Below are 23,417 nucleotides of genomic sequence, written 5' to 3'. Positions count from 1 at the left end.
GAAACAAATTGGAAAGATGAAAAAGCTCAATAACATGGGTACCTCACGAACTGACTTAAAATAAAAAATACTGTCACTTTCAAGTGTCATCTTCTCTAGTTGTACGCAACAACAACAAACCGTTTCTCAATCAGATTGTGACGTGTGATGAAAAGTGGATTGTATATGAGAACTGGCAATGACCAGCTTAGTGGCTGAACTGAGAAGAAGCTCTAGAGCACTTCCAGAGCCAGACTTGGACCGAAAAAGGTCATGGTCACTGTTTGGTGGTCTGCTGCTGGTCTCATCCAGTACAGCTTTCTGAATCCCAGTGAAACCGTTACATCTGAGAAGTATGCTCAGCAAATCGATGAGAAACACTGAAAACTGCAACACCTGCCTCTGGTGTTGGTGAACAGAAGGGGGCCAGTTCCTCTCTACAGCAGCGCCTAACTGCATGTCATACAACCAGCACTTCAGAAGTTGAATGAATTGGGCTATGAAGTTTTGCCTTATCTACCATATTCACCTGCCATTTTGCCAACTGACTACCACTTCTTCAAGCATCTTGACAACTTTTTGCAGAGAAAACGCTTCCACAAACCAGCAGGAGGCAGAAAATGCTTTCCAGGAGTTCACTGAATCCTGAAGGATAGATTTTTATGTTACAGGGATAAGCAAACTTATTTCTGGTTGGCAAAAATGTGTTGATCGTAATGGTTCCTATTTTGATTATTAAAGATGTGTTAGAGTCTAGTTACAATGATTTAAAATTCACAGTCCGAAACCGTAATTATGTTTGCACCAACCTAGTATTCTTTTCAGATTATTTTCTTTTATGGTTTATTACAAGATGCTGAATGTAGTTCCCTGTTCTCTACAGTTGGGCCTTGTTGTTTAAGGTGATTAAAAGTCGAATTGTTGAGACTTCTTTTAAAATCATGTTAAGTATTTGGCAGTGGGAAGTTGCTAACTCTCCTTTGTCACTGAGAGCTAATGGAGTGATCAGTGTAAGGCTCGCTTTCAGTTCCCTGGTGGGGGATGGATCCAGTGAGCATACATACAAGAAAGATGCTCAGTGGTTCAGCCTTGTGAACGTGGAGTGAATAACTGCAGTTTGCTAGGCTTTGTGCTGGCCTGGGGTTCAGCCTGTACCACAAGGGGCACCGAGTAGGCACTGCAGAGACCACGGTTCTTTCCCTGTCGCCCTGCGGTTGAGAACTAGACCCCTTGCTCCGTGCTTTCGTACATGGGCAGGGCTGCACTCGATGTTGGCTGACACCTGCTCCAGGTCTTGAAATTCCAGCTGATGAGGAAGCTGCATTCACTGAAGTTCGGGTCCAGACCCCAGGGAGGAGAGGGGTAGGTACTGTGTCCTGCATCCTCGCTGTCTTCTTTCACACACCCTTTCTCCTGATTTTGTCCGAGTTCCTTGTCACATCTCACCTAAAATGGTAGAGTGCCTGGTTCAAGAGTGCCTGGTAATTTGAAAGCAGGAGGAAACACTCTTTAATATCTATTTTATTTTTTCATTTTAGATGGATAATTTCAAATTTCCCAGTTTTAATGATTCTAAAATCATGATAAATTAGAAACTAATGCTATGTAAGTGACTTGTTAGTTACCATTTCTTTGAGAGTCGACACTTTTTCCTGGTATTCAGTAGAATCAGAAGCATTGTGTTTAGCTGTGTGGTGCAGTGTGACTTTCAGATGTCCATGAATCGACTGAGTTGCAGCAGGGAAGCAGCCTACAGTTGCATGTTTGCCATGGATAACTGACAGTTTTCTCTATTTATTCTTTGGAGTAGTTTCTAGAAAGTGAGAGTAAAATTGTAAACTCCATCTCTTCTCTACTAAATAATTGAAATAGTTATTCACTTGACCTCTTGAAAGTTGGCTCATTTATAAAATAGGGATACCTGACTTTCATACATTACAAGTAGTAAGGGATCTGAGAAGAATCATTTTGTCATCACTAAAGATCTGTGGAAATGTAAACTGTTAATTATTGAAGTATCATAAGCATGACTTTGATTTGATTGCTGGTAGATAACAGTAGTTATCTAATTGTACTAAATCTAAATCCTCCATTAGGAATGTAGAAACGATGTTCTTTAATATCTGACTGAATAGATACAGTTAAAGTGATGGAGACTGCACAGCCCCAGGTCACAGAAGACTCTCAAATCTAATTTTTTGAGTCTATATCAATACAGACCTTGTAGCAGAGTATGAAAGACAAACCAACCCACTAACACCACACCCTACTTTCCTGAACACATAGCAAAGTGGGGAATCAAAATTTTTAAATTGTAGCTTGATCTTGTCTCAGGTAAATTTGAAGGAAAGAAAATCCACACATTTGGGGATCTAGAACTGAAAACGTTCTTCACGAAAAGGATGTGAACATGAAAAACATACATCCTGCTTTTCCCATGTCCATCAAGTCAGTTATGCCATACAACCATCTCATCCTCTGTCATCCCCTTCTCCTCCTGCCTTCAGTCTTTCCCAGCATCAGGGTCTTTTCCAGTGAGTCAGTTCTTCGCATCAGGTGGCCAAACCATTGGAGTGTTAGCTTCAGTTTCAGTCCTTCCAAAGAATATCCAGGACTGATTTCCTTTGGGATGGACTGGTTGGATCTCCTTGCAGTCCAAGGGACTTTCAAGAGTCTTCTCTAACATCACAGTTCAAAAGAATCAATTCTTCTTCACTCAGCTTTCTTTATGGTCCAACTCTCACATCCTACATTGCTAATGGAAAAACCATAGCTTTGACTAGACGGACATTTGTTGGCAAAGTGAAGTCTCTGCTTTTTAATATGCTGTCTAGTTTGGTCATAGCTTTTCTTCCGAGAAGCAAGCATCTTTTAATTTCATGGCTGCAGTCACCATCTACAGTGATTTTAGAGCCCAAGAAAATAAAGTCTGTCACTGTTTCCATTTTTTCCCCATCTGTTTGCATGAAGTGATGGGACTGGATGCCATGATCTTAGTTTTCTGAATGTTGAGTTTTAAGCCAACCTTTTCACTCTCTTTCATGTTCATCAAGAGGCTCTTTAGTTCTTCTTCACTTTCTACCATAAGGGTAGTGTCCTCTATGTATCTGAGGTTATTCATATTTCTCCTGGAAATCTTGATTCCAGTTTGTGCTTCATCCAGCCCAGCATTTCTCATGATGTACTCTGCATATAAGTTAAATAAGCAGGGTGACAGTATACAGCCTTGACTTACTCCTTTTCCTATTTGGAACCAGTCTGTTGTTCCATATCCAGTTCTAACTGTTGGTTTGTGACCTACATACCAATTTCTCAGGAGGCAGGTAAAGCCCTTCCCAATGCCAGACTTGCACAAAGCAAAGTCATGGTCACTGTTTGGTGGTCTGCTGCCAGTCTGATCCACTACAGCTTTTTGAACCCTGACAAAACCAGTACATCTGAGAAGTATACTCAGCAAATAGGTGAGATGCACCAAAAACTGCAATGCCAGTAGCTGGCCTTGGTCAATAGAAAGAACCCAGTTCTTCTCCATGACAGCGCCTGCCACACAGCACAGCCAGTGTTTCAAAAGTTGAATGAATTGGGCTACAAAGAATCACCTCACCCGCCATATTTAGTTGACCTCTTGCCAACTGATTACCACTTCTTGAATAATTTTGATGACTTTTTGCAGGGAAAATGCTTCTGCAACCAGCAGGTTACTGAAAATGCTTGCGAAGTTCATCACAGTCCTGAAGCACAGATTTTTACATTTCAGGGATAAACAAACTTATTTCTGGTTGGCAAAAATGTGTTGATTATAATGGTTCCTATTTTGATTTATAAAGGTGTGTCTGAGCCTACTTATAATGACTTAAAATTCACAGCCTGAAACTGCAATTACTTTTGCACCAACCTAATACTTGACCATTAAGTAAAACCTCTTTTTAAAATTTCACCTTTCAAACAGACACAAACTTGTTTTATGCAAGTTTTGTGCAAATTATTGTAGCAAATAATTATAGTGTATACTTAGTAGCTTACAGTTTACAAAGTGTTTTTGCACAGAGTGAAGGACAGGTCTCATTGTTCCAATATAAAAATGAAAAAAAAAGGAGAGACTGAGATAATTCCCTAACATTCAGCTTGTAGGTGTCAGAGCTAGAACCCAAATCTGTGTTCTCTCTCTGACTTCTGCTGCCTCTCCACCTGGTGAAAATTTCTTGCCAGGGAGAAATGAATTAACACCTATAGAGCAGAAGAAATATTCAGTATCCATTTGAGGAAATTGATTGAATTAAAGTAATAGCAGCAGCGCCTTCCAGCTGAGTTACAGACCTCAAATTGCTCACCTGACTGAAGGTCTCATGAAAATTAGAATAATGAGATTTCAGGTTTTCTGATGAGGAAGCTGGAGACAGAACATACAAGTAATTTAATATTAAACACCACACCACATCTGACTCACTACTTAATAACGCCAGCTAAGAACTGTCACTTGTCATCTGCCTCTATAAGGAGGAAATCCCTGGCCACTGCAGTCACTGACCTTCAACACCCCTTGAAAGGAGTTTAGGGTTGAGAGCAGGAGAGGCCCTGTGTGCTCTGGGATGCCTGGCAGAACAGGCTTCAAATAGTTAGATACTTTCAGGTAAAGATTTTATGAGCCCAAATTCTTGCATCTTCTCACACCCGGTCTAAAATCATTAATGGAAACATCTACTCTTGACCAGTAGCAACCTTCTGCCAAAGTGTGTGCTTGATTGCATGTGTGCCTTGTTACTAAAATCACATGTATACTGACCTCCCCTCTAACTCTTTGGGGCAGTTCCTCAGAGCTTTCTGAGAGCTGTCTCCTGGGCTGTAGTTCTCATTTCAGATAAAACTTGACTCACAGCTCTCACATTGTGCTTTTTTTTTTTTTCCACTTGAAAATAGTAAATAGGTAGTGATTACCCTACAGTTTTGTGGGGTTTTTTTTGAAAATTGGAGTATAGTTGATTTACAATGTTGTGTTAGTTTTGGGTGTACAGCAAAGTGATTCAGATTTTTATACACACACACACATATGTGTATGCACACACACACACATATATATCCATTCTTTTTCACATTATTTTCCATTACAGGTTATCACAAGGTATTGACTATAATTCCCTCTACTATAAGTAGGTTCTTGTTGTTTATGACTCACTGGAAAAGACTCTGAAGCTGGAAAAGGTTGGGGGTGGGAGGAGAAGGGGACGATGGAGAATGAGATGGCTGGATGGCATCACCGACTCTGTGGACATGAGTTTGAGTGTACTCCGGGAGTTGGTGATGGACAGGGAGGCCTGGCGTGCTGTGATTCATGGGGTCTCGGAGAGTCGGACATGACTGAGCGACTGAACTGAACTGAACTGAATGCGTATATGTTGGGTTTCCCACGTGGCTCAGTGGTAAAGAATTCACCTGTCAAGCAGAAGATTCAAGTTCAATCCCTGAGTCAGCAAGATCACCTGAAGAAGAAAATGGCAACCCACTCTAGTATTCTTGCCTGGGAAATCCCATGGACAGAGGAGCCTGGTGGGCTACATTCCATGGGGTTGCTAAGAGTTGGATATGAATTAGCTAGTACATGGCAGCAGCAGTGTATATGTTAATACCAAAATCCTAATTTATCCCTTCCTCACTTTCCTCTTTGGTAACTCTAAAATTTTTCTCTGTCTGTGAATTGGTTTTTGATTTGTAAATAAGTTCTTTTGTATTATTTTTTTTTCTTTCTTTTTTATTTTTTCAAAAACAATTTTAGGAATCTTTACTTAAAAACAACCATATCTTAAAATGGAGTAACTTTGGTTTTACGAGCAGCAAACAAAGTACAGAAGCAAAAATGCATTACAGGAGCATTAAGTTCTACATTAGGTCACAGTGTCTAATCTGAAATCACACCCATAACATAATTTTTCAGGATATCTGGGAAATAGTTATTTCCTAGGATGTCTGAACCATAGCTACTCTATTTTGACTTTTAATTGTAAAAAAAAAAAAAAATTTTTAATAGCCAAAGCAGATTTCACCATTAATGACGTCAGTGTTTTTCTAGGTATGAGAAAATGCAAGAATTGGAACTCATAAAACCTTTTTCTGAAAAGATCTAACTATCTGAAGGCCTGTTCTGCCAGTTTTTTTTTTTTTTCAGAGCACAGAGTGCCTCATTCCTGATTTTCACCCTGAACTTCTTTCAGGGGGTGTTGAAGGTCAGCAGCTTGCAATGGTCATGATGTAATCTTTGTAGAGGCAGCTGGCAAGTACCAACTTCCAGTCAGCAGGGTCCCTTCATAGCCACATATCTGACTATGTGACACCATTTCATGGCCATTGTGTCCTGCGGTGCTGGTAAGGCTCATTCCCAGGTCTAGGGAAGTGATGGGCCACTCAGTGTGCTAAAATTGGACCAGGCCTTGCAAGTAGCAAAAGTCTCTGGACCACTGTCTTACTAGCCTCCTGGTCCAGGAAAATATTCCCTCTTGTTGCTTTTTCCCATACCCAGAGTCACGTTATTACAATTATTGATCTCATAGGGAACTGTCAGTTCAGCATTATATCACAGGCTCAGTGAAACAAGTGACATAGAAAATAATATAGCCATAGCTGGCAGTTATTAGTAAAATAAGAATTATAAGTCAAGAACTTTCATTAGATAAAGCCTGGTATACCCCAAGTCACCTGACTTCATTTGTTAAATGATTATAGTCTGGTGTTAATCTCCTGGTTGTACATTATGGAGCATCCGACCTTTATCTGAAGATTGGTTACTGAGATAAGCCTTAGAAACTAACCTAGAGTGTCCTTTTTAATAACTGAATTAAATCTTTTAGCAGTATCACGTAACAAGGAACTGTCTCAGCAGTGAGTCTTAATAAACACTAGACATTAACAAAACTAGAAACTTAATTTAACAATTTACAAAACTTAATAGTCCGTGATTTTTCATTATGGGGACCCTGTAGCCAGGGAGGCTTTAACCCATCAAATAAAAAATGAGGTTTGTCAGGGAGCTGGGAAAAGCCAAGCAGCCATCTTGGATTTCCCATAGCCCTGACTCTGATTTCCAGCTATTGTTTTTAATTTTCCAATTTAGAAGCAGACTGTTGCCATGGTTTAAGGACATTAGGATGGCACAAGTCTAACAGAGTTTTTGTATAAGCAGAATGAGCTTTTACATGTCTACAAACCTGACAATTGGATTAATTTCTAAAATTAGCATAGGATCAAGCCTATGGTAGAAAAGCATTTGATTTATATGCAGAGGGCTAAGAAGTCAAGAAAACATTAGAAATGATCATACGAATCAGGTCCAGAATCTTGGGCAAGCTGTCTACCTCTGATGTCGTCATCTTCTCATCCTGGTGTAGTGTAGTTTCTTCTGAAAAAAGTTCTTCCATCCAGGTTGGAGACAGTCCTTTAAATTATGTCCTTTTTTTTTTTTTATTTTAGACCTGTTTGCAGGTCATGAGGCATCTGATCTTCATCCAAAGATAGATCACTGAGATAAGCTTCAGAAATAAACTGAGGGTGTTCTTTAAGAATTCAATTAAATTTTACATTAATATCATATAACAGCAAGGAACTATCCAAGAAATGAGTCTTACTACCTCCACTGGTAGACCGCCATTAACAAACTGGGATTTAACATTTATTGAAACATCCTTTTCTCCCTAAAATCACCCTCATTTTTACCAAATATAACCAAATCAAGACTTGTTTAAAAAATAGATCTGTTCTCAAAAAACTTGACCTGATTATTTATATAACCATAGACCCTTTTTTTTTTTTGCTGAGACTTTTATGGAGTCTCAAACATAACTATATATTTTTATTATTTATTTTTTTTATTGGAGGCTAATTATTTTACAATATTATGTTGGTTGGTTTTGCCATACATTGACATGAATCTGCCCCGGGTGTACATGAGTTCCCCCTCCTGAACCCCCCTCCCACCTCCCTCCTCCCTTTATCCTCCCTCTGGGTCATCCCCAAACACCAGCCCTGAGCATCCTGTAACATGCATCGACCCTGAACTGGTGATTCGTTTCACATATGACAACATACATGTTTCAATGCCATTCTCCCAAATCATCCCACCCTCACCCTCTCCCACAGAGTCCCAAAAACTATTCAATACATCTGTGTCTCTATTGCTGTCTCGTATACAGGGTTATCATTTGCAACTTTCTAAATTCCATATATATGTGTTAGTATACTGTATTGATATTTTTCTTTCTGGCTTACTTCACTCTGTATAATAGGCTCCAATTTCATCCACCTCATTAAAATTGATTCAAATGCATTCTTTTTAATGGCTGAATAATACTCCATTGTGTGTATGTACCAAAGCTTTCTTATCCATTCGTCTGCAGATGGACATCTAGGTTGCTTCCATGTCCTGGCTATTATAAACAGTGCTGCGATGAACATTGGAGTACATGTGTCTCTTTCAATTCTGGTTTCCTCGGTGTGTATGCCCAGGAGTGCGATTGCTGGGTCATATGGCAGTTCTATTTCCAGTTTTTTGAGCAATCTCCACACTGCTCTCCATAGTGGCTGTACTAGTTTGCATTCCCACCAACAGTGTAAGAGGGTTCCCTTCTCTCCACACCCTCTCCAGCATTTATTGCATGTAGACTTTTGGATAGCAGCCATACTGACTGGTGTGAAATGGTACCTCATTGTGGTTTTGATTTGCATCTCTCTGATTATGAGGGATGTTGAGCATTTTTTCATGTGTTTGTTAGCCATCTTTATGTCTTCTTTGGAGAAATGTCTGTTTAGTTCTTTGGCCCATTTTTTGATTGGGTCGTTTATTTTTCTGGAATTGAGCTGCAGGAGCTGCTTGTATATTTTGGAGATTAATCCTTTATCAGTTGCTTCATTTGCTATTATTTTCTCCCATTCTGAAGGCTGTCTTTTCACCTTACTTATAGTTTCCTTGGCTGTGCAGAAGCTTTTGATTTTAAGTAGGTTGCATTTGTTAATTTTTGCTTTTATTTCCAATATTCTGGGAGGTGGGTCTTGGAGGATCCTGCTGTGATTTATGTCAGAGAGTGTTTTGCCTATGTTCTCCTCTAGGAGTTTTATAGAATCTGGTCTTACATTTAGCTCTCTAATCCATTTTGAGTTTATTTTGGTGTATGGTGTTAGGTAGTGTTCTAGTTTTATTCTTTTACAAGTAGCTGACCAGTTTTCCCAACATCACTTGTTAAAGAGACTGTCTTTTCTCCATTTTATATTCTTGCCTACTTTGTCAAAGATAAGGTGTCCATTTATTTTTTAAGATTCCATGTATAAATGATAATGTGATATTTGTCTTTGTCTGACATACTTTGCTAGGTATGATAATGTCTAGGTCAATTTGTATTGCTGCAGATAGCATTACTTCGTTCTCTTTTATGGCTGCGTAGTAGGCCATGTGTGCCTGTACCACATCTTCTCTGTCCATTCGTCTGCAGGTGGCATTTAGGTTGTCTCCATGTCTTGTCTGTTGTGCATAGTGCTGCTTTGGACTTGGGGTGTGTGTATCAGTTTGAATTAGTTTTCCTTCTTGTGGATATATACCCAGGAATGGGATTGCACGATCTTATGGTAGCTCTATTTTTCATTTTTAAACTAAAACTACTTTCCATACTACTTTCCATAGTGGTTGCACCAGCTTACATTCCCACCAGCAGTAGCAATGTAGAGGGGTTCCCTTTTCTTCATATCCTCTCCAGCATTTGTTATTTGTAGACTTTTAATGATGGTCATTCTGACCAGTGTGAAGGGATACCTTGCTGTAGTTTTGATTTGCATTTCTCTGATGATTAGTAATGTTGAGCATCTTTCCATGTTGCCTGTTGGCCATCTTTATGTCTTCTTTGGAGAAATGTCTAGTTATGTATTCTGGCGATATTTTGATTGGATTGGTTTTTTTTAATATTGATTGAGAATATATTCAGTGCAGAGCTAATTCTGTGCTTGATGGTACGCCAAATGCTTTATTCAGATGAGCTATTAGCTAATTGTCATACCAAACCTGTGAGTGAAATGTTACTCCTTTGTTTTTATATACTATGTAAGGGAATTGTTACAAAGAAGTTGAGTCACTTGCCCGAGGTCACACAGTTAACACATAGTAGAGAGGATTTCAATTCGAGTGTTTGATTTAAAGCACTTGTCTTAACTACTAATCTTCAGTTTCCAAGCCTGCTTCAATGTGTTGTTTGGTTAGAGTGTGTGATGTTTCAGTGATCTTTCAAAGAGTTAAACTGTGGCTAAAGTTAAGAGTTGAAGAGAAGTACTTGGAATCTGTAGGTGAACAATAACAAGATTAGTTGTACAGATAATTGAGTAATTTAGTAAGTAAGCATTTAATGGGGGCGCTGTGTATTAAATGCTTATGGTATGTGTTCTGGTTATGAACACTGTAAGCAAAGCTTTAGAGAAGTGGCAGGAAGAGTGAGAATCAACAGGTCACCAGCTGCAGGAGAGCTGGCAAGAATGGGTGTCATAGCGAGCCTATGGTGGCTTCACGCCCTTCCCCAGGGCAGCTGTTTCGACACATGGCTCTGCTGTTGAGCTGTGCCTTCCTTTTAGCTTTCGGGTCCCTCATGATGATGTGTGGGATGCTGGATCTGGGCAGTGAAGGACTGGCCTCTGTAGTTGGTAGATCTACCCTCTGTGTGTTTCTCAATATGTAAACCAGAGTTCCAGATTCTTGTGAGTAGGAAACAACCCACAAAAAGGGATCGACTATGTCTTTGTTAGAATTGCCATATCCTTACTCTCTTCTCTGCTCGTACATTTATGGTTGTTTTGCCTCACTGAGGTCAAGAAGATTTTCCTTTTTGAATATAAATCTCTCTCTGAAGAATACTTGTTTTTCAACTATTCTCACTTAACTGTGCAAGGCAGGCTTGACTTATGAAAGGCAGGTGTTGACGTCCTGCCAGTAGGAATAATACTTGATCTGGGGGCTTTTCTTGGCAGGGAATACTTTCTTCTAAGGAAGACCATGCATGACTCTTGGCAATTAGAGGTTTATATATACTTATGGCTTCTGAGTAGATTTGGTTGGGTGTAAATACTATAAAAATATATAATAAAATGCAGTCTCTGAGCTGTGGGTGGGGCTGGGGTAGGAGGCAGACTTGTGAGGGACTCTGAAATAGTCCAGCAGGAGAGGATTAAGATGCACCTGCTTTATCGCATTTCTTGAATTCCATTGGTGACACAGTGGCTCTGAAAATAACTTATTGCTAACTTAGGAAGAAATCAGATTGCAGTGCCACAGCTGGAATGTTAGGACTAATTTGGAAGGGTGCCAGCTTCTGCTTGACCACCTTCAGGCTGTTGATTTTCTGGTGTCTCCTATTGCTGGCTGGGGTGGGTTGGAGGAGCCAAGACAGAAAAGAGCGCTTCCACCTTGTTCTCACGCCCCTTCCCATATAAGTACTTAGAGATGTTCCTTTGAGTTGTGGATGTGGACACCTGAAAAGTATTCCCTAAAACATCACCCAATAAATGTACCTTCTGCACAATATTTCCAGAGTGTGCCAGTTTGAAAACTGAAGAAGACAATTTGTATGATAAATATGTGAATAGCTTGGAGACTTCAGTTCAGTTCAGTCACTCAGTCGTGTCTGACTCTGTGTGACTCCATGAATCACAGCATGCCAGGCCTCCCTGTCCATCACCAACTCCCGGAGTTCACTCAAACTCATGTCCATTGAGTCGGTGATGCCATCCAGCCATTTCATTCTCTGTCGTCCCCGTCTTCTCCCACCCCCAGTCCCTCCCAGCATCAGAGTCTTTTCCAGTGAGTCAACTCGTCGCATGAGGTGGCCAAAGTATTGGAGTTTCAGCTTTAGCATCAGTCCTTCCAATGAACACCCAGGATTGATCTCCTTTAGAATGGACTGGTTGGATCTCCTTGCAGTCCAAGGGACTCTCAAGAGTCTTCTCCAGCACCACAGTTCAGAAGCATCAATTCTTCGGCACTCAGCTTTCTTCACAGTCTAACTCTCACATCCATACATGACCATGGGAAAAACCATAGCCTTGACTAGACGGACAGTTTGTATGATAAATATGTGAATAGCCTGGAGAATTAGTAAGGTCCAAATTTAGATATACATACATATAAATGGTAAATAAACTGGAAGGAAAAGGGAAGGGGAAGATACTAATGTTAGCTTTTTTTCCTTCGAGAGAGTAGCTTTTCATTAAATAGAATGGCTGACTGAAAAGTTCTTTCAGTGTTTTCTGAGGAACGTAGAGAAATATTTTGTCTAATTAAATTCAGTTCATACCTAAAAGTTTGCACAAACAGATTGATTATAGTTAAATGCTTATGACTAACTAAACAGAAGTTGTCCATAAAAGATATTTGCTGAAACTTTTAACATTCTTGTTTTCACCAGTGAAATGTAATGATAATTGGAAAGATTTTTTTATTTCTTGAAAGTTTTCTTTCAGTTGAAATGCCATTTGTTTTCCTGGCTGTAGATTGCTTGGGGGCACATCAGTAGTTATGAAACCATAAGCTACTGACTGCTGAAAATTCCAGCAATCTTTTTCTTTTTTTTAAAGTAGAAATTGATAAACTGATTTTAAAGTTTATAAGGAAAAGCAAGGACATAAAATAGCCTAAATAATATTGAGAAAGAGCAAAGCAAGAGGATTTACATTACCTGAAATTGAGACATGCTTAAAAGATGTAACAAGGACAGTAAGACATTGGCAAAAGAATGGACCTATAGAGCAATGGAGTACAGAATGAAGCAGGGCAAAGGCTAATAGAGTTTTGCCAAGAGAACTCACTGGTCGTAGCAAACACCCTCTTCTAAACACAAGAGAAGACTACACATGGACATCACCAGATGGTTGACATCGAAATCAGATTGATTATATTCTTTGCAGCCAAAGATGGAGAAACTCTATACACTCAGGAAAAAAAAAGACCAGGAGCTGACTGTGGCTCAGATAATGAACTCCTTATTGCCAAATTCAGACTGAAATTGAAGAAAGTGGGGAAAACTGCTAGACCATTCAGGTATGACCTAAATCAGATCCCTTATGATTATACAGTGGAAGTGAGAAATACATTTAAGGGACTAGATTTGATAAGAGTGCCTGATGAACTATGGACAGAGGATTGTGACATTGTACAGGAGACAGGGATCAAAACCATCCCTAAGAAAAAGAAATGCAAAAAGCAAAATGGATATCTGAGGAGGCCTTACAAATAGCTGTGAAAAGAAGAGAAGCAAAAAACAAAGAGAAGGAACGATATACCCAATTGAATGCAGAGTTCCTAAGAATAGCAAGGAGAGATAAGAAAGCCTTCCTCAGTGATCAATGCAAAGAAATAGAGGAAAACAATAGAATGGGAAAGACTAGAGATGTCTTCAAGAATATTAGAGATACCAAGGGAACATTTCCTGCAAAGATGGGCTCAATAAAGGACAGAAATGATAGGGAACTAACAGAAGCAGAGGATATTAAGAAGAGGTGGCAAGAATACACAGAAGAACAATACAAAAAAGATCTTCATGACCCAGATAATCACAATGGTGTGATCACTCACCTAGAGCCAGACATCCTGGAATGTGAAGTCTAGTGGGCCTTTGAAAGCATCACTACTAACAAAGCTAGTGAAGGTGATGGAATTCCTGTTGAGCTATTTCAAATCCTAAAAGATGATGCTGTGAAAGTGCCGCACTGCATATGCCAGCAAATTTGGAAAACTCATCAGTGGCCACTGGAGAAGGCAATGGCAACCCACTCCAGTACTCTTGCCTGGAAAATCCCATGGACAGAGGAGCCTGGTAGGGTGCAGTCCATGGGGTCGCTGAGAGTCGGACATGACTGAGTGACTTCACTTTCACTTTTCACTTTCTTGCATTGGAGAAGAAAATGGCAACCCACTCCAGTGTTCTTGCCTGGAGAATCCCAGGGATGGGCGAGCCTGGTTGGCTGCCGTCTGTGGCGTCACATAGAGTTGGACATGACTGAAGCGACTTAGCAGGAGCAGCAGCGTCAGTGGCCACAGGACTGGAAAAGGTCAGTTTTCATTCCAATCTCAAAGAAAGGCAATGCCAGAGAATGTTCAAACTACCACACAATTGCACCCGTCCCACACGCTAGTAAAGTAATGCTCAAAATTTTCCAAGCCAGGCTTCAGCAATACGTGAACTGTGAACTTCCAGATGTTCAGGCTGGTTTTAGAAAAGACAGAGGACCCAGAGATCAAATTGCCAACATTCTCTGGATCATCGAAAAAACAAGAGTTCCAGAGAAACATCTTTTCTGCTTTATTGACTGTGCGAAAGCCTTTGACTGTGTGGATCACAATAAATTGTGGAACATTCTTCAAGAATGTTCAGGTCTGGAATACCAGACCATCTGACCTGTCTCTTGAGAAACCTGTATGCAGGTCAGGAAGCAAGTTAGAACTGGACATGGAACAACAGACTGGTTCCAAATAGGAAATGGAGTACGTCAAGGCTGTATATTGTCACCCTCTTATTTAACTTATATGCAGAGTACATCATGAGGAACGCTGGACTGGAGGAAGCACAAGCTGGAATCAAGATTGCCAGGAGAAATATCAATATCTTCAGATATGCAGATGACACCACCCTTATGGCAGAAAGTAAAGAAGAACTAAAGAGCCTCTTGATGAAAGTGAAAACAAAGAGTGAAAAAGTTGGCTTAAAGGTCAGCATTCAGAAAACTAAGATCATGGCATCTGGTCCCATCACTTCATGGCAGATAGATGGGGAAACAGTGGAAACAGTGTCAGACTTTATTTTTTGGGCTCCAAAAAATAATCACTGCAGATGGTGATTGTGGCCATGAAATTAAAAGGCGCTTACTCCTTGAAAGTTATGAGCAACCTAGACAGCATATTAAAAAGCAGAGACAATTAAAATAAATTAATAAAAATAATAAAAAGCAGAGACATTACTTTGTCAACTAAGGTCCGTCTAGTCAAGGCTATGGTTTTTCCAGTAGTCATGTATGAATGTGAGAGCTGGACTGTAAAGAAAGCTGAGTGCCAAAGAATTGATGCTTTTGAGCTGTGGTGCTGGAGAAGACTCTTGAGAGTCCCTTGGACTGCAAGGAGATCCAACCAGTCCATCCTAAGGAGATCAATCCTGGGTGTTCATTGGAAGGACTGATGTTGAAACTGAAACTTCAATACTTTGGCCACCTGATGCGAAGAGCTGACTCAATTTAAAAGACCCTGATGTTGGAAAAGTTTGACGGCAGGAAGAGAAGGGGATGACAGGGGATGAGATGGTTGGATGGCATCACCGACTCAATGGACATGAGTTTGATGAAACTCCGGGAGTTGGTAATGGACAGGGAGGCCTGGTGTGCTGTGGTTGCGAAGAGTCCGACATGACCGAGCGACTGAACTGAACTTGTAGAACAATGGAATAAGTTATCTTCAGTAAATGGTGTTGGAAAATGTGTTTTCCAGTTCACTTGTGGGTACCAGATATACCATCCCATAATATGCTACTTTGGCGTGTTGACCAAACAAAAAGCACAATGTGAGAGTTGTGAGTTAAGTTTTATTTGGGGCAAATTGAGGACTATAGCTCAGGAGACAGCATCTCAGATTCCTCTCAGAAAGTGCTCTGAAGAACTAGCAGGGAGGTCAGTATATTTCTCAGTTTGGGGAAGGGGAAGTACCCAAAATCAATCCCATATTTTTTGCACAGGTTTCTGCTAGTCTTGTGAGGCTTACTGCTCATTACAAGGAAGAGACATCACCATGAAGGATTTTAGTACTTTCATAGATACAAGGAGATGCAAGAATTAGGCTCATAAAATCTTATCCTGAAAATATCTAACTCTCTGAAGACCTCTTCTGCCATTTTTTCCCAGAGCACAGTGCGCTTCATTCCTAATCTCCAAATTGAACTCCTTTCAGGGGAGTCTGAAGGTCAACAGCTGAAGCAGCTCATAATTTGATCCTTGTAGAGGTAGAAGGCAAGTTCCAAGTTGTAGGTGATACCATTTATGTGAAGTTGTAGAACATTTAAAGACATGGTGATATAAGTGAAACCAGTGGATGCTTCTGGGTGTGTAGGTTGGGTTAGATGCTGTGAAGGGGCTTGAGGGAGCTCTGTGAATGATGGAAACATGCCGTTTCTTGATGGTGGTGTGTGTTTCATCAAACTGGAGGCTTGATATCTTCGCGTGTCGCTCAATGTGGATTATAGCCTCAAAATAAAAAATCTCCTTTCTAGACAGCAAGGTCCTACTGTATAGCACAGGGAACTATATTCAATGTCTTATAATAACCTATACTGGAAAATAATCTGAAAAAGAATATATGTATGTATATGCGTACCTGAATCACTTTGCTGTACACCAGAAATTGACACAGCATTGTACATCAGCTGTATTCCTCAGTGAAAAAAGTCTCATCTGTAGAAACCCACAGTGCTTTCTCATCTCTTGATTCTTCTTCCTGCGCTCTTTAAAGTATTGGACAGCTTAGACCTACTATACTGAGCCTTTCAATAAAGATGAGTTCCTTTTTATCCCACCGGTGCAGAGTCCTGCCTGTGTAGTTACCTTGCTTGTTGAACATGAGTCGGGAATTCCTGGCAGGAGGCCGTCACAGTATTCTTTCATTCTTGAAGCATTTGCTGATGGCTTGCTTTTGTGTAGTGAAAATGCAGGGGAGGCATTAATTATACCAGGAGGCCCTTCAGAAGTAGATTGGGCAAGATGGAGAATTCAGGGAAGACTAGTATAAGGTGGATAGAGAAGATGATTCTTGCATGATCTTTGGAATCAAGCCAAGAAAAGGCAAATTGATTATTCTTCTCAGGAAAGAATTATCATCATTTTTAAACATATAAACATTAACTGTCTCTAACCTGATAAATTTATTTCCTTTAAGTTTTGCACCTTTAAAAACCTATAAAGGACCCAAATGTTGTGTCTGATATAGACGTACATCTGCCGTGAATGCTGAATTTATTTTAGAAAATGTTACTTTGTACGCTTTGATTCCAGCTGGTACTGCTGACACCATCAGTTCAATGCTGGCTTAATTTGTCTCTTCTCTCTTTTTCCTCCGATCAGTTTGATAAAGGCTACTCTTACAACATCCGTCACAGCTACGGAAAGGAAGGCAAGAGGACAGACTACACACCTTACAGCTGCATGAAGATCATCCTCACCAATACGCCAGGCCAAGGGGATTATCACGGTAAGTGCTTTCTCTGATGTGTCTGTAATGCACAGAAACCCAGGAGCTCTGCAGGGAACAGTGCAGCAGACTTTGCATTACTAAAGGGAGCGGGCTTGTGGCTTCCCTTGTCAGTCATCAGGTCAAGCCAGAGGTCCACTGGCTCTTATAGTTTGTTTTATTACTGAGCTGGGCCAGTAAGAGAATGTAGTCCCGCTGTGTTCTGCTTTGTGCTGAGCCAGGCTCTTCAGGCCTCCAGCTTCTTCACCTGCTGTTCTCTTTCTTCTGCATGTGGCTTAGACAGCTCATCAAAACTTTTTAAAGTTGAGTGCCTCAGATTTTAGAAGGGTAGATTAATTAATTTTCTATCTGATTAACAAACAAAGGCAAAGTGAGGAATTTAACAAGTCATGACTTCACATATCTATCAATTTGCCTAAGTTGTAGGTTTAAAAAAAGTTAATCTGTTTTCTGTAGATTGCTGAATTTAACACCTTTTTTTCTAAAATAATTATTTGAGCATACCCTGAAGAGCTCCCCCATTTGTCTGATGTGTGACAGAAAGATTTAATAGTTCATATTCATTAAATTTTCTAGATTACCAGGGCTGACTACAGTATGTGTGCCTAACTTTGTTTTAGCATCTTAAATGAAATTCTGTTTTAGAAGATCATACAGTTGCAAGCTGTTAAAGATCTAAAGAAAATGCCAAGTGGAATTTTAAGGAAGATGCTTTATGTGTCCAGAGCATTTGTTTAGTAGACACAGGGGTGGCCAGGCCTGGAACATTCAGTGAGTGGTTCTCACCTCTCATGTCCAGCACTTATGAAACTTTTAGAAATGCAGACTTGCAGACTCCACCCTCAGATGCATAAAATCAGATTTATTTTCAAATTCCTGGATGATTTTTATGTCTTCTAAATGTTGAAAGCAACTGACCAGACACCTGTGGTGAGAAAGTCTGTAGCCCAGTGGCTACACCAGGGAGTAATTTGCTGCTGCTGCTGCTAAGTCACTTCAGTCGTGTCTGACTGTGCGATCCCAGAGACGGCAGCCCACCAGGCTCCCCCGTCCCTGGGATTCTCCAGGCAAGAACACGGGAGTGGGTTGCCATTTCCTTCTCCAATGTGTGAAAATGAAAAGTGAAAGTGAAGTCGCTCAGTCCTGTCTGACTTGTAGCGACCCCATGGACTGCAGCCTACCAGGCTTCTCCATCCATGGGATTTTCTAGGCAAGAGTATTGGAGTGGCTTGCCATTGCCTTCTCTAGGGAGTAATTTACACCCTGGTAATTATACCCAAGGAATTTACGTGGCCAAGTGCACCTCTCGAAGAGAGGGTTCTGTCTGTTTCCAGGTCCTCAACACATTGCTTATTTACTTCAGTTTCAGCTCAGTCACTCAGTTGTGTCCGAATTATTGCAACTCCATGGACTGCAGCACGTCAGGCTTCCCTGTCCTTCACCAACTTCCAGTGCTTACTCAAACTCATGTCCATCGAGTTGGTGATGCCATCCCACCATCTCATCCTCTGTCATCCCATTTGCCTCCTGCCTTCCATCTGCCAGCATCAGGGTCTTTTCAAATGAGTCAGTGCTTCGCATTATGTGGCCAAAGTACTGGACTTTCAGCTTCAGCATCAGTCCTTGCAATGAATATTCAGGACTGATTTCCTTTAGGATGGACTGGTTACATCTCCTTGCAGTCGAAGGGACTCTCAAGAGTCTTCTGCAATGCCACAGTTCAAAAGCATCAGTTCTTTGGTGCTTCAGTTCAGTTCAGTTTAGTCGCTCAGTTGTGTGTGACTCTTTGCGACCCAATGAATCACAGCACGCCAGGCTGCCCTGTCCATCACTAACTCCCAGAGTTTACTCAAACTCTTGTCCATCGAGTCGGTGATGCCATCCAGTCATCTCATCCTCTGTCATCCCCTTCTCCTCCTGCCCCCAGTCCCTCCCAGCATCAGGGTCTTTTCCAATGAGTCAACTCTTCTCATGAGGTGGCCAAAGTATTGGAGTTTCAGCTTCAGCATCAGTCCTTCCAATGAACACCCACGACTGATCTCCTTTAAGATGGACTGGTTGGATCTCCTTGCAGTCGAAGAGACTCTCGAGAGTCTTCTCCAGCACCACAGTTCAAAAGCATCAATTCTTTGCCACTCAGCTTTCTTCACAGTCCAACTCTCACATCCATACATGACCACTGGAAAATCCATAGCCTTGACTAGACGGACCTTTGTTCGTATAGTAATGTCTTTGCTTTTTAATATGCTATCTAGGTTGGTCATAACTTTCCTTCTAAGGAGTAAACATCTTTTAATTTCATGGGTGCAGTCACCATCTTCAGTGATTTTGGAGCCCCCAAAAATAAAGTCTGACACTAGCTTTCTTTATAGTCCAACTCTCATATCTATACATGACTGCTGGAAAAGCCATAGATTTGACTAGATGGACCATTGTTGGCAAAGTAATGTCTCTACATTTTTAACATGCTGTCTAGGTCATTGCTTTTCTTCCAGGGAACAAGAGTCTTTTAACTTCATGGCTGCAATCCCCATCTATGTGCCATGATATAGTTTGACCACATGACATGATCTTAGTTTCCTGAATGTTGAGTTTTAAGCCAACTTTTTCACTCTCCTCTTTCACTTTCATCAAGAGGCTCTTTAGTTTTTTTTTCACTTTCTGCCATAAGGGTGGTGTCATCTGTGTATCTGAGGTTACTTCATCCAGCCCAGCATTTCTCATGATGTACTCTGCATATAAGTTAAATAAGCTGGGTAACAATACACAGTACTCCTTTCCCGACTACTTGATATACTCCATTCCTGATTTTGAACCAGTGTGTTGTTCCAAGTCCAGTTCTAACTGTTGCTTCTTGACCTGCATGCAGATTTCTTAGGAGGCAGATAAAGTGGTCTGGTATTCCTATCCCTTTAAGAATTTTCCACAGTTTATTGTGATCCACACAGTCAAAGGCTCTGGTGTAGTCAGTTAAGCAGAAGTAGATGTTTTTCTGGAACTCTGTTGCTTTTTCAATGATCCAGCAGATGTTGGCAATTTGATCTCTGGTTCCTCAACTTTTTCCAAATCCATCTTGAACATCTGGAAGTTCATGGTTCATGTACTGCTGAAGCCTGGCTTGAAGAATTGTGAGCATTACTTTACTAGCATGTGAGACGAGTGCAATTGTGTGGTAGTTTGAGCATTCTTTGGCATTGCCTTTCTTTGGGATTGGAATGAAAACTGACCTTTTCCAGTCCTGTGGCCACTGATGACTTTTCCAAATTTGCTGGCATATGGAGTGCAGCACTTTCATAGCATCATCTTTCAGGATTTGAAATAGCTCAATTGGAATTCCATCACCTCCACTAGCTTTTTTCCTGGTGATGTGTTCTAAGGCCCACTTGACTTCACATTCCAAGATGTCTGGCTCTAGGTGAGTGATTATCTGGGTCGTGAAGATCCTTTTTGTACAGTTCTTCTGTGTATTCTTGCCACCTCTTCTTAATATCTTCTGCTTCTGTTAGGTCCCTACCATTTCTGTCCTTTATTGAGCCCATCTTTCCATGAAATATTCTCTTGGTATCTCTAATTTTCTTGAAGAGATCTTTAGTCTTTCTCATTCTATTGTTTTCCTCTATTTCTTTGCACTGGTTACTGAGAAAGGCTTTCTTATCTCTCCTTACTGTTCTTTGGAACTCTTCATTCAAATGGGAATATCTTTCCTTCTTTCCTTAGCTTTTTGTTTCTTTTCTTTTCACAGCTATTTGTAAGGCCTCCTCAGGCAACCATTTTTCCTTTTTCTTGGGGATGATCTTAATCACTGCCTCCTATACAAGGACACAAATCTCCATCCATAGTTCTTCAGGCAGTCTGTCTATCAGATGTAATCCCTTGAATCTATTTGTCACTTCTACTGTATAATTGTAAGTGATTTGATTTAGGTCATATCTGAATGGTCTAGTGCTTTTCCCTACTTTATTCAATTTAAGTCTGAATTTTGCCATAAGGAGTTCATTATCTGAGCCACAGTCAACTCCCAGTCATTTTTTTGCTGAGTGTATAGAACTTCTTCATCTTTGGTTGCAAAGAATATAATCAATCTGATTTTGGTATTGACCATTTGGTGATGTCCGTGTGTAGAGTCTTCTCTTGTGTTGTTGGAAGAGGGTGTTTGCCTGACCAATGCGTTGTCTTGGCAAAACTCTATTAACCTTTGCCCTGCTTTATTCTGTACTCCACGGCCAAATTTGCCTGTTACTCCAGGTATCTCTTGACTTTGTACTTTTGCTTTCCAGTTCCCTATAATGAAAAGGACATCTTTTTTGGGTGTTAGTTCTAGAAGGTCTTGTAGGTCTTTCTAGAACCTTTCAGCCTCAGCTTCTTCAGCGTTACTGGTTGGAGCATAGACTTGAATTACTATAATATTGATTTTTGACATTTGTTACCTTAAAAGCAGGATTTTGTATTTCTTCTCTCTGTTATTTTTTCTAATTTATTCCTGTCCATTCTCCTTTTTAAAATTTTGTTTTTAGTTTATACTCTATCAGCTAGAAAATAATACACAGCTGACTCTTAAACAGCAAGGATATGAACTCAAAGGGTCCATCTTGCATGTGGATTTTTTTCCAACAAATATATACAGTACTATAGGATCTGAGGTTGGTTGAGTATGAGGATGTGGAATCTTGGATATGGAAGCCCAGCCAATGGACTTGGATACCTGCAGACTTTGGTATCCTGGGCAGGTCCTGGAACCAGTCCCCACGGATGCTGAGGGACTGCTGTACTTAGCAAACATTCAGGAAGCTCATATTGCTTATTAGATACACTGATCTACTCTCTCTTTTTTTTAATGAATAATCTTTGTTTTTTTTGAGCAGTTTTTGGTCCACAGCAATACTGAGCAAGAGATAGAGTTCCTAGGTGAACTCTGCCCTCCATGTGCTCAGCTGTCCCCATATTGACATGGCCTGCGGCAGAGCTTGTCGCAGTGAGCTGAAGATGTGCTGTCTGCAGCTGTTGGATGTAGCTGGTTGTGGGTATCATTTCTATCTCTGGTGAGTGCTAAGGCGCTCTCCTGTGTTTGACTCTCCTGCAGGACCCATCCAGCTTGATAGAGGTGTGGAGGTCGCCAGCAGTGGGGCCAGGACTTCTCTTTGCAGTTCTGTCGGGTGTTTCCTTGTGTGTTTTGCTGCTGTGTTGTTAAGTGCATGCGCATTACAGATGGGATGTCTTCTTGGAGTGTTCACCCCTTATTGTTATGTAAAGACCCTTTTTATCTTGCATAAAAGTACACTCTGAGGTGTACTCTGTGTGAAAGTAATATATACTCCCACTTGCTTTGGTTTGTGTTAGCATGGTGTATCTTGCTCTTCAGTTCCTTTCAATCCATGTGTGTCTTTAAAGTGGCTTTCTTGTATATAACATACAGTGGGGTCTTGATTTTGATCTACTCTGACAGTCTGCTTTTAATGGGTGACCGTGGAGAAGGAAATGGCAACCTACTCCAGTATTCTTGCCTGGAGAATCCCGTGGACAGAGGAGCCTGGTGGGCTGCTGTCCATAGGGTTGCACAAAGTTGGACACGACTGACGTGACTTAGCACGCATGCATGCTTTGGAGAAGGAAATGGCAACCCACTCCAGTGTTCTTGCCTGGAGAATCCCAGGGACAGGGGAGCCTGGTGGGCTGCCATGTATGGGGTCGCACAGAGGTGGACATGACTGAAGCGACTTAGCAGCAGCATCACGTTTAAAGTAATGATTGATGCGTTTGGGTTAATGCAGCTGTATTTGTTACTGTTTTTTATTTGTTGTCCTTATTCTTTGTTTCTGTTTTTGTCTTCCACACTTTTTCTGCCTTTTGTGGTTTTAACTGAGTATTTTATATGATTCCATTTTTTTTCTTCTTAACATATCTGTTATTTTATTACTTTCTAAATTGGTTTTACTTTTAAGGAGTTTTCATATCTATGTACAACTAATCTGTCTCTTTTATGGTCACCATGTCAGGCACAAGTAATGCAGGTGCCTTATAATAACAAATATTTCTACTTCCCTTGTATCCTTCTGTCATTCATTTCATTTATAATAAGAATATATAAACACATGCAGATAGATACATAAGCCTACATAATAGAATACATTGTTCCCATTGCTTTGAACAAACTGTTATCTATTAGATTAGTTATGGATAAGAAAAGCAAAGGTTTGTATATTAC

The 23,417-nt window shown here is 40.5% G+C and overlaps 1 protein-coding gene across 2 annotated transcripts in view; it reads left to right on the top strand.

The window, feature by feature from the left end:
- PRIM2 (DNA primase subunit 2) overlaps window positions 1–23,417 on the top strand; it is a 364,278-nt gene that overhangs the window by 290,893 nt on the left and 49,968 nt on the right. For both annotated transcript variants that reach the window (XM_055406862.2, XM_055406864.2), the window contains exon 11: window positions 17,089–17,215. In XM_055406862.2, coding sequence (XP_055262837.2) covers window positions 17,089–17,215 — 127 coding nt within the window. The remainder of the gene's footprint in view (window positions 1–17,088; window positions 17,216–23,417) is intronic.

This window comes from Moschus berezovskii, chromosome 23 (assembly GCF_049115385.1).
Source record: "Moschus berezovskii isolate FMDL1 chromosome 23, NW_MosBer_1.0, whole genome shotgun sequence".
In the NCBI taxonomy this organism is placed as follows: Eukaryota; Metazoa; Chordata; class Mammalia; order Artiodactyla; family Moschidae; genus Moschus; species Moschus berezovskii.
The sequence above is the reverse complement of the archived record's forward strand: the minus strand, read 5'-3'. Positions and strand labels throughout refer to the sequence as shown.